The 14,954-nt window shown below is 45.0% G+C and overlaps 1 protein-coding gene across 3 annotated transcripts in view; it reads right to left on the bottom strand.

The window, feature by feature from the left end:
• The window catches only part of IRAG1 (inositol 1,4,5-triphosphate receptor associated 1), a 128,066-nt gene extending 117,506 nt beyond the window's left edge, over positions 1 to 10,560 (bottom strand). The window contains exon 1 of one of the 3 annotated variants that reach the window (XM_045065831.1): positions 10,155 to 10,560. In XM_045065831.1, the coding sequence (XP_044921766.1) occupies positions 10,155 to 10,221 (67 nt within the window). In that variant the 5' untranslated portion in view covers positions 10,222 to 10,560. Of the gene's footprint in view, positions 1 to 10,081 lie in introns of all 3 variants that reach the window. The other 2 variants (XM_045065835.1, XM_013055816.2) reach the window with 2 other exon arrangements.
• Positions 10,561 to 14,954: the final 4,394 nt, after the last annotated feature.

The raw sequence follows: 14,954 nt of genomic DNA, 5'->3' as shown, positions 1-14,954 counted from the left end.
CTACATTAGGGACCACTTTGATTCCAGCTGGGGAACAAGAAATATGACTTAGGTAAGAAGCCCAGGAAGACATTTTATTCTTCCTACAAGGACCCAAGCCCCAAACAGATTGAAAATATTGTGACAGGACAGCCCTTTGAAAAGCCCAACCATCTGGGGCCACAAAATAGAGGAGTTTCATGAGCTTGATGTCAACCTGGGCTTGAATAACAGTTATTATTCATTAATTACCTATACACAGGACTTATTTAAATACACCAATCCATTTCATCTTCATAACAAGTCTTTGAGCAAGATATATTGTGGTTATTGTCAGCCCTATTTTGTACATTAGGAAAGAAAGTAGAAAAAGTTAGATCATTTGCCCAAGGTCAGGCAGTAAGTGGCAAGGCTGAGACTTGAATTCAGGTAATTTGACTTGAGAAGCTGAGGTCCCAACCACTACCTCACACTGCCTCTGATGCAGACGGGGTGACCATGGCAGGATCTATGATCTTTTAGGGCACAAGTCTTGGTGAGTTGGAGAATGTAGTACATGGCATTTCTTGCAGTAGAGATTCTAGACTTGTATTTTCCTACTAGAAGAGGGGTCTGCCCATAGACAAGGTTATGAGACCTGATCAGGATTGTCACATACTGAAAGAAGACAAAAGAGAGATATAAAGTAGAGAAGTCCAAATAGAGTAGGTTGCCAGACTCTTGCCCCAAAGCTCAAAGCCTCTGCTCCAAGCAGCAGTGCCAGGACCACCTGGGCTCCAACGATAGGAGCAGGGACAGGAGCTGAACATTCTCACTCTGCCCTATGGCCTGGGTGCTTGAGCCAAACAGATGGAAGTTGCTGTGGATTAGGGGTTTGATGGTTTTTTAATTCAATTTCTCTTTCTTTACTTACTAGTTACTCTTAGTTGTCTTGAATTAGTGGCCTGAATTGGTTGCTCACAAACATCTTCCTTAGATGGCTATGGTCTGAGTTTAACAAGATAGTATATATAAAATGCCTGGCATGAATAGCATGATCAAACAATGGTAGTTCTGAACCCCTCCTTTCATTGTCTATCTGTATAAAATATCCCAGAGGAAGGGGTGATTAGGAGATCATTTGCTGTCTGACTGGAGCTGCCTAAATGGAATTTGCATGAAACCAAATTCATACCACACAATTCTGGTTGGATGATTTTCTTGTCCCCAGAAAGACTGTTCTTCAAACAGGTGCCCACTGGGCAACTTGTGAAGAGAAAGGATGGGGTTCCATCTTTTCCATCCCTTGGGAAAAAGGAGGAGCTGGGGTGGCCACCCTCTTGGAACTACATGGCAGCTCCTGTAACCTGAAAAACTCCCTACCTGTTACGAGGGTGTGACATATCTGCCAAATGTACATCACCTGAGAGACCAGCTTTGCAACAGAGCGTGGGCCCTCACTGTGGTCCCATTAAGGGCATAATGCTTCTCCTACATGATTGTTTCATTCACGTGGAAAGAGCCACAAGAGTGTAAGACTCCTGGCTTCCCCCCGACCTCCACCTGCCAGGAAAATGGATATCTGATAGTGAGTTCTGACAAGAGTCATCCTGACTAGCTCAGCCCTTTCCTCTTCCCTTTCTCTTGGGAATGTGCTGCTTGCAGGGGAAAAAATTCTTCTTGCTCCTCCTTGCTCTATGATTTAAGCAGGACCTGCCCCCACTAGAGGGCACTCCGTAGGGATGGGGTAAATTGGCTTAACCTCAACTTTGTCAAATAATCTTTGACAAAGAAAGTAAAAATATGCAATGGGAAAAAGATAGTCTCTTCAACAAATGGTGTTGAGAAAACTGGACAGCCACATGCAAATGGAATATTATTCAGCCATCTAAAAGAATGAAATCTTGCAATTTGCAACAACACGGGTGGAACTAGAGGGTATTATGCTAAGGGAAATAAGCCAGTCAGAGAAAGACAAATACCATATAATTTCACTCATATGTGGAAATTCAGAAACAAAACAGATGAACATAGGGGAAGGGAAGAAAAAAAAATAAAAACCATAAGAGACTCTTAACTCTAGGAAACAAACAGAGTTGCTGGAGGGGATATGGGTAGGGGAATGAGGTAACTGTGTGATGGGCATTAAGGAGGGCACTTGATGTAATGAGCACTGGGTATTATATGCAACTAATGAATCACTAAATTCTATCCCAGAAGTTAATAATACTGTATATGTTAATGAAATCGAATTTTAAAAAGAAAGAATGAAATTGAACCACTTTCTAACACCTTACACAAAAATAAATTCAAAATGGATAAAAGACCTAAGTGTGAAACCCAAAACCATAAAAATCCTAGAAGAGAGAACAGGCAGTAATTTTTCTGACATTGGCCATAGCAAGATTTTTTTAGATATGTCTCCTGAGGCAAGGGAAACAAAAGCAAAAAGAAACTATTGGGACTTCATCAAAATAAAAATTCTCTGCACAGTGAAGAGTACAATTGATAAAACTGGAAAGCAACCTACTGAATGGAAGAAAATACTTGCAAATGACATACTCAATGAAGGGTTAGTATCTAAAATATATAAAGAAGTTACACAACCCAACACCAGAAAACCACAAATAATCCAATTTAAAAATGAGCAGAAGACATGAACAAACATTTCTCCAAAGAAAACGTAGAGATGGCTGACAGACATGTGAAAAGATGTTCAACCTCAAGGAAATGCAAATCAAACCCACAATGAAACATCACCTCACACCTGTCAGAATGCCTAAAATAAAAAAACTCAAGAAGAAAGTGTTGGTGAGGATGTGGAACAAAAGGAACCCTCTAGCACTGTTGGTGGGAGTGTATGAGGGAGAACATGTGGAGGTTCCTCAAAGAATTAAAAACAATTACCATATGATCCACAACTGGGTATTTACCCAAAGAATACAAAAACACTAATCCGAAGAGATATATGCACCCCTATGTTTATACCAACATTATTTATAATAGCCAAATTATAAAAGCAGTTCAAGTGTCCATCAACTGATAAATAAGATGTGATATACATATGTATAAAGAAATATAACCCAGCCATAAAAAAGAGTGAAATCTTACCATTTACAACAACATGTATGGATCTAGAGAGAATAATGCTAAGTGAAATAAGTCATTCAGAGACAGACAAATATCATAGGATTTTACTCATATATGGAATTTAAGAAACAAAACAATGAAAAGAGGAAAAAAGGGACAAGCCAAGAAACAGATTCTTAACTATAGAGGACAAACTGGTGGTTATGAGAGGTGAGGAAGGTAGAAGGATGGGTTCGGTGTACACCTGAAATTAAAACACTATATGTTAAACTGGAATTGGGTTTTTAAAATAATAATAATAATAATAATAATAAAGAAAGCCTGCTTGCCTGCCAATATAAGTCCCATTCTCCAATACCAGCCTTATCCATCATAAGGGAGATGTTAGATTGACTTCTCCACGAAACTTACAGCTTAAGTGAAGGAATAAGTTGCTTTCATTGGACCTCCTTAGAGAACCCACCAAATGCCAATGACAGTCGTCTAGAGAATAAGTCCACTACTGTCCTTGGGGCATTAATGGAGGTGAGGATAGGACCCAGAATTACGGGCAAAGCCTCCCCCCATACAGAAATCTCCCTGATGGAATCTCTGAAAGAGGACAGACAGAGGCTAGCTACAATAATAGCTAATGTTTATTGGGTGCTAAGAACACCCTGGCTAAGGAATTTGGCCCTGTAAATCACCATCATTATCTCCATCTCACAGGAGAAGAAACTGAAGCTCTGCGAGATTAGATACAGCCAAGATAGACAGACGGCCCATGGTGGAGCCACACGGTTACTCCGGGGGCCACACGTCCCACCAGAACATGGTGCTGCCTCTAGCTCAAGATGACATCTCCCACGATGATAATGAGGGTAGGTGTGGTTGACACCTCCTGACTGGGGGCCAGCACTCTTGACCACACGTGTACAAGCAACAATAAGGGTGTCTTCAGGCTTTCTCTCCTGATGTCTTGGGCTTCTGGAAACATCCTCCTAGTTAGCCAGTCAGTGGCAGCACCCCATGTGGTCCTGTGTGTCTCTTTCCAGGGCCGCCGCCATGCCCTCTGCCCTGCATGCTAGCCTCTCTGAGCAGTGTATGATCTTGTCCCCCACATCCTGCATTCACTAGTGCCGCTGCTCATAGAATCCCGATTTCCTCCACGCCAGTGTTTCCTAAACTTGGGTCACCTGCATAGCACCATCACATTTTTTTTTTGCCATGTCCATGTGCCACCTAAACGTTGATTGGTTTAACATTTTTTAATTTGCCTTAGCAATGAGCTAGAAAACCAGGGTTAAGTCCCAACTCTGCTGTTTCCCAGCTTTGTGTTACTGGACAAGTGCCTTGCGCTCTCTGTGCCTCAGTTTCCTAATCTGTATAACAGGGATGATCAGAGCAACTACTTCAGCCAGTTGCCATGTGGACGAAATGAGGTACTGCCAGTAAGGCCTGATCACAGCACCTAGCACAAAGTAAGTCTCAGAAAGTGTCAGCTACCCTTGTCTTTACATTTATCCAAAAAGGAAACTTTCTATCCCTACCATAAATGAACAACTCTGTCCCACTTATATCACAAAGAGAGGAGTTATAAAAGCAAAGTGAAAACACTTACTAAATACTGGTTATTGCCTGACAAAGTTTCCAGGCCCAAGGCTTGCTCTCACTTTGTCAGGAAGTGTTGAAGGCACACTCGGTTCAAGCCACGGTGAGCATCTTGTCCTGAACGGGCCTCAGACTTCTGGTTTTAGTGCTGAGAGTCCTGTAAGCCCCCTCATTCCCAGGCTTCCTCGGATCTAGGCTTTCTTCTTCATGCAAAGACTAAAAATAACTGACAAGGGAATAACATTCTTGTGATGTGAGTACGTGTGTTTAGGGCTGAGTCAGTACCCCACTTACTTACTATCATCTTGAGGAATAAGCCCCACCATGGGCCCCACCACACAAGCCCGCCTCTAAGGGCGGAGTTTCCAAACTACATACATGTACAGAAAAGCCATCATGTGTGTGCAACTGGGACTGTCCCCCAAGGAAAACCATATTTGTACATGCCCAACAAGAGGAACCATGATCCGTGGCACAGCTAAAATTACTCTGTATTATACAACCATCAAAATATCATGTTTTGAAGTATCTTTAATGAGAGGGAAAAGTGATCATGATAAAATTTCTGGTTTAAAAAAAATAGTCAGACCAAGATGTCCTCAGTAAGTGGGTGGGTAAATAAACTGTAGTACATCAAGACAGCAGGGTATTATCCGCTGCTGAAAAGAAATGAGTTATCAAGCTATGAAAAGACATGGAGGAGACTCAAATCATGTTGCTAAGTGAAAGACGCCTGTCTGAAAAGGCCACATACTGTGTGGTTCCAACTATCTGACATTCTGGAAAAGGCCACACTATGGAGAAAGTAAAAAGATCGGTGGTTGCTAGGAGTTAGGGTTGGAAGGAAGGGTGCGTAGCTGGAGCACAGGGGATCTCTAGGGCAGTGAAACTACGCTGCATGATACTATAAGGGTGGATACATGTCCTAATACATTTGCCTAAACCCAGAGAATGAACAACAAGAGTGAAACCAATGGTAAACTGTAGACTTGGGCTCCTAATGATGTGTCAGTGTAGGTTTGCCCATTGTAACAAATGAACCACTCTAGTAGGGGGTGTTGCTAATGGGGAAGGCTGTGCATATGTGAAGCAGGGGGTATGTGGGAAATCTCTGTACCTTCCTTCCTGCTGTGAACCTAAAACTGCCCTGGAAGAACTAAGTCTTAAAAAAAAAGTTTTTTTTAAGATTCTTATTTATTTATTTGACAGACAGAGATTACGAGTAGGCCAAGAGGCAGGCAGAGAGAAGGGAGTGGGGGGAAACGGGCTCCCTACTGAGCAGAGAGCCTGATGCGGGGCTGGATCCCAGGATCCTGAGATCATGACCCAAGCCAAAGGCAGAGGCTTTGACCCACTGAGCCACGCAGGCGCCCCAAGTCTTAAAAATTTTTAAAGCAGGGGTACCTGGGTGGCTCAGTCAGTTAAGTATCTACCTTTACCTCAGGTCATGATTCCAGAGCCCTGGGATTGAGCCTCACGTTGTGAGGCTCCCTGCTCAGTGGGGAGTCTGCTTCTCCCTTTCCCTCTGCCCCTCCCCACACCCGACCCCTGCTTGTGTGCATGTGCTCTCTCTCTCTCAAATAAATAAATAAAATCTTTTTAAAAATGTTTAAAACAGACTACAAAACCACACATAGTAAGACCTTAGTTTTTTAAAATGCAGAGAAAGATAAAAAAGAAGTACACTGTAATATTAACAATATTTGGGGTGCCTGGGTGGCTCAGTCGGTTGAGCATCTGCCTTCAGCTCGGGTCATGATCCTGAGGTCCAGAGATCAAGTTCTGCGTCAGGCTCCCTGCTCAGTGGGGAACCTGCTTCTCCTTCTCCCACTCCCCCTGCTTGTGCTCTCTCTCTGTCAAATAAATGGGTAAAATCTTTAAAAAGCAAAAAAAAAAAAACCCAACATTTATCTCTGTGTGGCAGGATTCTGGAGGGATTTTTTATTTCTTCATATTTACTTCTGTATTTCTTATTTATATCTATTTCTATATTTTCTAAGAAATTTTAGCACAGAACATATATTACTTTCATTACCAGGAAAAGAAGTTGAATAAAAATTATATATCTAAAAAGTACTAGGAAGAAAGTAACCAGAACTGATTAACCACAGCCTTTGAAAATTGTTTTTTATGGGGTGCCTGGGTGGCTCAGTAGTTAAAGCCGCTGCCTTCGGCTCAGGTTATGATCTTAGGGTCCTGGGATCGAGCCCTGCATCGGGCTCTCTGCTCTGCAGGGAGCTTGCTTCCTCCTCTCTCTCTGCCTGCCTCTCTGCCTACTTGTGATCTCTCTCTGTCAAATAAATAAATAAAATATTTTTAAAAAAAAGAAGAAAATTGTTTTTTACAATTGTGGCGCACTGGGACGGAGGTTTCTGGCTGACTGGCTATCACCTCCTTTCCTTCTCCTCTGGAGAATGCCCTTGCAGAGAAGGCGGGGCTTGTCCAAGGTCACAGGTTTCTGCTGCCTCTGCATCCCATCTGGTGAGGCTGCTCCTGAGCTGTCCCCTGAACCTCAGGCTCTGAACTCCAGAGTCTATAAGGAAAACACAATATCCCTTTCCCCCTTTTCTTGATTTTTCCATCATTTGGACTGTGGCACCCAATAACTTCCCCAAGACACATGTTACGAACTAGAGGCAGGGTGGCATCTAACACAGGAAGTCCCTGCTTTGGACCCAAACAGCCTGAGCTGGAGTCCCTGCTCACCACCTTCTAGCTACACGGCCTTGGGCACACCGCTATACCTCTTTCCACAACAGCGGCCTCCTCACTATCATAAGGATTAAGTGAAATAACAATCTAGCAGGACATCAAGTGGGACTCAATTTTTATCAATTTTTACATTTACTACACAAGAACTCTTTCTCTATCTCCCTTCCACTAATTCAAAGAACTCCCCAAGTGGCAGGGGCAAAATCTCTCCTCTACAACCCATCTAGGTCTCTGCTTCTCCTTGGTCAAGACCCCTCAAAAAAAAAAAAAAAAGAAAAAGAAAGAATGGCTGAGAGGCAGCCCAGTGGCCCCATGGGGGCTTCCCAGAAGAGGTGGCAAGGTTGGGGGAGGTAGCTAACTTGAGACCCCAACTGGCCAAGCTAAAAGAATCTGATCACCAGGCATATACACAATAAACCAGGGCCCCATGTAACTGCAGCACACTGTATGAGCATCATGTCCATTCCTTCGTAAGGAAAACGAATTGATCCTGAACCCTCAGCACCTCCCAGCATCATTCTGGATGTGGGACACACAGTGGAGAATGAAACAAGGTCTCTGCCCTCACAGGGCTCAGTCTCCACTCCTGCTGGAGGTGTGAGCGGCATCCATCCACCTTCATTACCAAGACTGGGGGAAGAGGCAGGGCCATTTGAGGAGCTGAGAACCATACATGTAGTTCAGCCCATCAGGCCAGGCATCCAGCTTCCTGTCACAGAGACTCAGAACCGTTAGCCTGAAGCTAGAAGCCCACTGGTTCCGACCCCCCATCCCCGGAAATCAGTGCCAATAAGAAGGCATTTATAATCCTCATCCAAGATACTAACTTCCCTGCTCTGTGGCTGGGGGTGGCTGGGTGACCTTGGACAAGTCATGTAACATCCCCTAGTCCTAGTGTCTTCCCTGTAAAACTGGGTAAAGATACCACCCTCATGGCATTACTGAGGAGGGCACAAGAAATCCATAGCCTTAGACAGAGCATCGGAAGACAGTCGTTGCTCCCCCGCCGCCCTCTCAGATGTGGCACCAACTGGAGAAAAACAGAGCATGGTGGTTAGGAACAGAGCCTGCCGAGACAGGGGCCTGGGATCACCTCTCACCAGCTGTATGACATCTCTATACTAAAACGTCCCCATCTACAAGATGAGGACAGTAATAATAATTCCTACCCTAGAGGGTGTTGGATGCTGAATTACTATATGGGAAGTGCTTGGAACAGGGTTCGATGCATATCAAGAATGGTATGTTTGTTTGTTTGTTTGTTTCCTTCTTCCAGAAAATATGTTTATGGGATCACTGATCATGCTGGAGCAATTAGCACCTCTTTATATCTCCCAGATGACCTTTGAGAGTATGCAGGAATGTCCCACTTACTAGAAACATAAAGAAATGTGCATTAGATGTGAATATAGTCACCTCCAACACAGACACACACACACACACACACACACACACACACACATACACACACACACCACTGTACCAAGGATAACCAAACATGACGATGACAACTGTATTGTCCATTTGGTCAGATATCACAGGAAATGGGAGTACCCTCTCACTCATAGCTATGTTAACTTGGCCGTTAGAGTCAGACCTGGGTTTGAGTCCTAGAACGGCTCTTCCTTAGTGGTCTGACCTTTGGCAAGTCATTTAACCTGTATTTCTTCTCCAGAAAGTACTGGGTGAGGTTTCAGGGGAGTTAACCCCACCTGTGTCACCAGCATGTCATTGCCCCTGGTGGGGATGATGGAGCCCTTAGCGGACTCTGACTCCCTAGTGCTTCCAGCCAGAACAGTCCTGGGAAGTTTCCTCCTTTCCCCTGCTGGAGATCCAGCTCGGACAAGCCTGTGGGCTGCTTTACTCCCCCCACCCAGCAACCCCCCAAGAGCAGTCTGAGAGAGTTAAGAGTACACCAGCTGCCAAGCTCTGGGAGGCAGAAGTCCTGGCCAGGGTTCCCAGACCCTACACTCTGTTGACTCGAACTGCAGAGCATCTCCAGGCTTTCACAAATATTTCCTGGGCAGGAGGGAGCAAGATATCTAGGCCCTTCTCTGCTTTCTGTCTGCTGGCCTCTCCTTTGGAGAAAGCCAGCCTGAGTGCCGTTTATAATAGGATAGCTTTGACACTGAGCTTCCTGAGGTGAGCAGGGCTAGGGGCACAGTTTGGGCACAGGTACCCCCTCCATGGAGAAGGGAAGGGGCACAGGGGGCAAAGCTGGACGCAGAAATAGAGATGGAGACAGAGATGAAAACAGACCAGAACACAGGACAGGAGGAGCAGGGACAGAAACAGGGGCAGGATCAAGGACAGAGACAGGGCTGGGCCTGCACAGGGTCCTAAGTGGACAGGACTGTGGCACAGGGTTGGGGGAGCGGACAGAGGGAGACACAAGTAAGCACAGAGCAGAGCTGGGCGAAGGGTAGCAGGCAGTGGGAGGAAAGCCCTGCCGGGGGTCTTACATAAGCTGAGGACCCTCTATTCCCCAGAGGGGTCTACGGGAAATCTGGGGGTGGGCTCTCCAGTCAGAACCCACATTTTCACCCTAGCCTGTGCATGCTTTCCAACAGCAGCAGACAGAGCACGGTTTAATTAAGTTAGGACTGGCAAGATTCACTTCTTATTTAAAAATCATGACAGCAACAATAAACATACTCAGCTGAAATGGCACCCGACAAAGCCAACTCCCCTAAAAGTTAAAGTCAAGCGCCCCCATCCCAGCACCCTGTACCTTTAAGGAGGAGAAGGGTTCCCTTGCGTCCCAGCTGAAGAGCAGGTTATTCTTAGATATAGCAATGACTTACCTAAAACTGAGTTATTCCCCTTTCCTCCTCTGGCCAGCCTCTCTTCACTCTGGGGAGCTTTTACCATTTAAGGTCAATGTTACATCTGGCTCTGGAGCTCCGAGCTGAGAAGCCTCTGGCTGCTGAGCCGCGGCCACCGCCTCCTCCTAGAGGGGCTGGGACTTAGAGCCCGGAGCTCCTCGGGGAGCCCCCTCTGGCCCCACTCAGGGGGGCTGACAGCAGGGGAAGCTAACCAGGCCGGCCCCAGAGCTTAGGGCAGGCTGAGCCTGTGAGTCAGGAGCTTGCTCTGAGTGCCTCTTACGGGCACCCACACAGTGGATGGCAGTGCCCATGGGCAGCCCGTGCTGCTGGGCACTGTCCTGGCCAGACAGGGACCAAAGAAACTGCAGATCTGCCTCCCAGCCTGGAATCCCCAGCAAGCATGTGAGGCTGGACAAGACCCTGGCCCCAAGCCAGGAGAAACTGGGAACACTTCCTGTCCCAGGGATTCATGGGCGGGGGCTGCTCCTACCTTAAACCCTTGGGATTACCAGAGCGAAGGGCCTAGGAGGTTCAGCTAATCCCAGACCTGGCAGCAGCCCCAGGGGCTTCAATCCCTGCTCCTGCGCTCAGCAGTCCTGTGGTCTTTGCATTGTGGAGTTCCAGTCTCCTCATCTCCAAGACAGGGATAACAGCGATAATGCCTAACTCAGAGTTGCAGGAAGGCTAAAGGAGACCATAGTGAAGCCTTAGCATAGTGCCAGCATCTCATCGAGTTGATTGGCACAAATTCATTTCCTGCCCCTTCCCAGACGCAGGCAAGGACAGGCTGTCTCCCTCCTGGAAGAGGGAGACATGCTGACCCTGCTTGCTCCTCACCCACCTTGGGTACAGTGCCCACCTTGGGCCAAAGTCACAGAGTTCCAGATTCTGTGCAAGTCACATGGAGGCTCCAGCCGTCTTCTGAAGCTGGAGGCAGGTCAGAGAAGCCCTGGGTAGGTTGCCAGATAAAATACAAGACACCACTTAAATACAAATTTCAGATAAACGACACATAACTTTTGGGGCACCTGGGTGGCTCAGATGGTTAAGCATCTGCCTTCCACTCAGGTCATGATCTCAGGGTCCTGGGATCGAGCCTCATAGTCGGGCTCCCAACTCAGCAGGGAGTCTGTTTCTCCTTCTCCCTCTGCCTCTCCCCCTGCTTACGTGTGCGCACTCTCTCTCTCTCTCTCAAGTGAATAAATAAAACCTTTAAAAAATACATAACTTTTGTATTTATACATAACCTTTTAAATACATAACTTTATGTATTTAAAAAATACATAACTTTTGTAATGTAAGTACGTCCCAAATATTATACAGGACACATTTATTTCATATATATATATATATATATAATTTCAGGTAAGATATAGATATCTTACCTGAAATGTTAATTGAACTGTACATCATCTATTTTCATTTTCTAAATCTGGCAACTCCAGCCCTAGACCATCTTTCGCCACCCCAGAAATCATCTACCAGTTCTGAGAGTTATAGGGATTGGTGCTTCAAAGCCTATGCCCTCAAGCCTGCCTGGTGACCACTGCCTGGTGACCAATACAGTCCTATTCCTAGCTCCTGGCCATGGGTCAGCCATCCCAGCCATGGCAGGCTTTCTCCAACAAACCTGACACCCTGGGCCTCAATCTTAACCCAAACCATAGGCATCTAGTCCTGGTCTCCCTGGTTATTATGAGAAATATTCCTGATGAGAATAGAGTTTGTGCTGTTACACCCTTAAAAATAGTATTTTTGTAGATAGAACCAGAAGAGACTGAACCACATACTAGTTCTGCTTTCCCTCATGTGTCTACACCTATCCATTTGCTGGGTATAGGTTCCCACTAACAAAGATACATCGTGGTAACTACTAAAATTTCAGGTATAGGAACTAGAAGGAATTTAGCAAACTGTATAGTACTACTTCTCTAACTCCACTCTGTGTGTGAGAATCCCCAAGCATGAAGTTCCTTGAACCCCTCTTCCAAAAGTTCTAATTCCATGGATCTACAGTAGATGTGCAAGAATCTGCATTTTAATTAAGGCCCTCAGGTGATTCTTATGCAGTTGGTCCAAAGACCCCACTTTAGGGAATGATGCTCCAAGGGTTGATCTTGTGAATCTAGCAGGAGTTAATCCAGAGATGAACTAGGAACTTAGGCTGAAAAGGAATGGAAGGCATTGGGTACACATAAGGGTGTGTGTGGGACCGAAGTGTGGGTGTGTATACAAACCATACATTGAGCCCCTGCTATATTCCAACCTCTACATTAGATACTCTACACAAAAGTATGTATGTACCCTCACAAGTGCCCTAAGAAATAGGATTGTTGTACCTTTTCTTCCAAAAGGAAATTGAGACAAGAAGAGGTGAAACCACTTGACTGACATTCCACAGCTGGGAAATGGTAGAGTTAAGGGGTGAACTTAGGTCGGTTGGCCCTAAAACTCTTCCCGCTTCAGCAGAGTGTCTTAAACTAGGGTTCGTGGAAAGCCATCCAGAGTTTCTGAGCCAACTGAAATTGTATGTGAAACACTGTATGATTTTGTTTCTCTTGGATCCAGGTCTGTAGCTTTCACCAGTCTCACAAAGGAGACACCAAATAAAGATTAAAATCACTGCATTAATACAAGCATTTCATAAAACATATTACTGGTGGGTATGTGATATGGAACAAGCTCTACAGAAGACAATTTAGCCTTCTCAAGATGATAAGACTCGGGATCTTTGACCCAATTCCAACTCTATGAATTTATTCTACAAACACACTCTCACACTTGGGAAGTGACAAATGAACAAGATTATTCATTACTGCTTTGTCTTTAAAAGCAATAGGATTGGAAACAACATGAATGTTCATCAACGGGGGAACCATAAAGGATGGTGTGGTACAGGGGCACCTGGGTGGCTCAGTTGGTTAAGCATCTGACTCTTTATTTCAGTTCAGATCATGATCTCAGGGTCGCAAAATCAAGTCCCACATCTGGCTCCATGCTGGGCATGGAGCTTACTAAAGATTCTCTCTCTCCCTCTCCCTTTATCTCTCCTTTCCCTCTCTCTAAAAAAAAAAAAAAAAAAAAAAAAAAGATGATGTGGTACAGCCATAACAGATGATAAGAAAGCTCTTTGTACAGTGATATAAAAAGCCTCCAAGATATGGTTAAGTGGAAAAGTAAAATAACAGAACAGTTTATAAATATCCATGTGCACAAATAGACTTAAGTTCACACATACGTGTTCACAAGTACATATGTGTATGTATATGTGCACACAATCTCGGGAAAATTAGCACAAGAAACAAATAACAATAGTTGTCAATGGCGAGGGAAACGGAGTGCCTGGGAGAGAGAGTATCCACTGTAAGCCTCATTTATACATTCAAAATTTTGAATCATATGAATAAATAATATGTTGACATTCAAAAATAATAATGAAATAAAAGCATTGCTATGAACAGGATTTAATCAATTCATCTTTCAGCACTGCTTCCTCTAAGTGTCAAAGAGTATTGACAAGAGCCTAACTAAAGGCTATTTTTGTTGCTTTTATTTTTTATTTTGGAATAATTACAGACACACAGGAAGTTGCAAAAATAGTACAAAAGGTCCCATGTATCCTTTACCCAGCTTCCTCCAGTGGTGACATCTTGGACGGCTGTTGCACAAAATGAAAACCTGGAAGGTGGCACTGGTGTGTTACTATTGACTCCAGTACAAATCTTATTCTAAAGGCTATTTTTAAAATATAGCCTTTTCACAACTCATAAATTCATTTAAAAATGTTTGTTGAGCACCTTTAGTGTGCCAGACCCACACTAGGGACACTTCAGACCCATCCCTGGGTAGGGACACCTCAAACCCATCCCTCCCTCATGGGGTGTAGACTAGGGAAGGTGACCCCCTTGCTCAAGTGAGAATAATATCACAGAAACCCAGGAGCGAGCAGTACACAGGGAGTACTGACCAAACCTCTAAAAAAGGAACTGTGTCCCTTGCTGTCCTGGTCATGGAGCTTCACAGCTTGCCTGAAAGCTGACTTTTAATCCTTAAAAGAGCATGAGCAATTACTCCGGCTATTTTTATCCTCATTCCTGGAGCCACACAGGGATTTGGCCTCACTCTACCAAAGTCTTCAGCTCATCACTCATTCCCATCAGGGACAATCATGTGTCCTCAGCATAAAAGCAGTGGCCCAGCAGAGGCACACTGGCACACAGCTGGGGGAAGCTCTCCCAACAGACCATTTGACTCCAGGCCAGGGAAGAGGTTTAAAAGTCCCAGGCCTTTGTCCTGGGACTGAAGGAAGCCAAGCCTGGAGAAGCAGCATGTTGCCAAAAACACTGCCAGCGCAGGGACTGGCAGCTGGGATGACCACACTGGGAACTGAGACCTCCCTGCCCCTTTTATGCTCGGGGACTCTGGTATGCCCAGCACTTAGTAGGTCCAGGATGAGTAAGCAAACAAGTAAGTGGCCAATCAGTGGTGTCAATCAGATGACAATGACAGGTGTCATTTACTGCCCACAGTGCCAGGCACTGTGTCAGCCACTTTACACATAAGGTCTAGATCAGTCCTCACTAAAACCATATGATGTGTGGCTTCTCACCCTCACTTCCTGGAGGAGAAATCTGAGACACACAAAGAGGTCAAAGACCATGCCCATGTCTCACAGTTTATAAAGCTAGATCTTCCTGACTCTAGAGTCCCCAGGAGGTCGGGGACAGCAGAATGGGAGAATAAGGTGTCTCTTTCCTTCCCAGAATCCCACTGAAATAA

Source organism: Mustela putorius, unplaced genomic scaffold (genome assembly GCF_011764305.1).
Source record: "Mustela putorius furo isolate JIRA1106 unplaced genomic scaffold, ASM1176430v1.1 tig00003859_pilon_pilon_pilon, whole genome shotgun sequence".
Classification (NCBI taxonomy): Eukaryota; Metazoa; Chordata; class Mammalia; order Carnivora; family Mustelidae; genus Mustela; species Mustela putorius.
The sequence above is the reverse complement of the archived record's forward strand: the minus strand, read 5'-3'. Positions and strand labels throughout refer to the sequence as shown.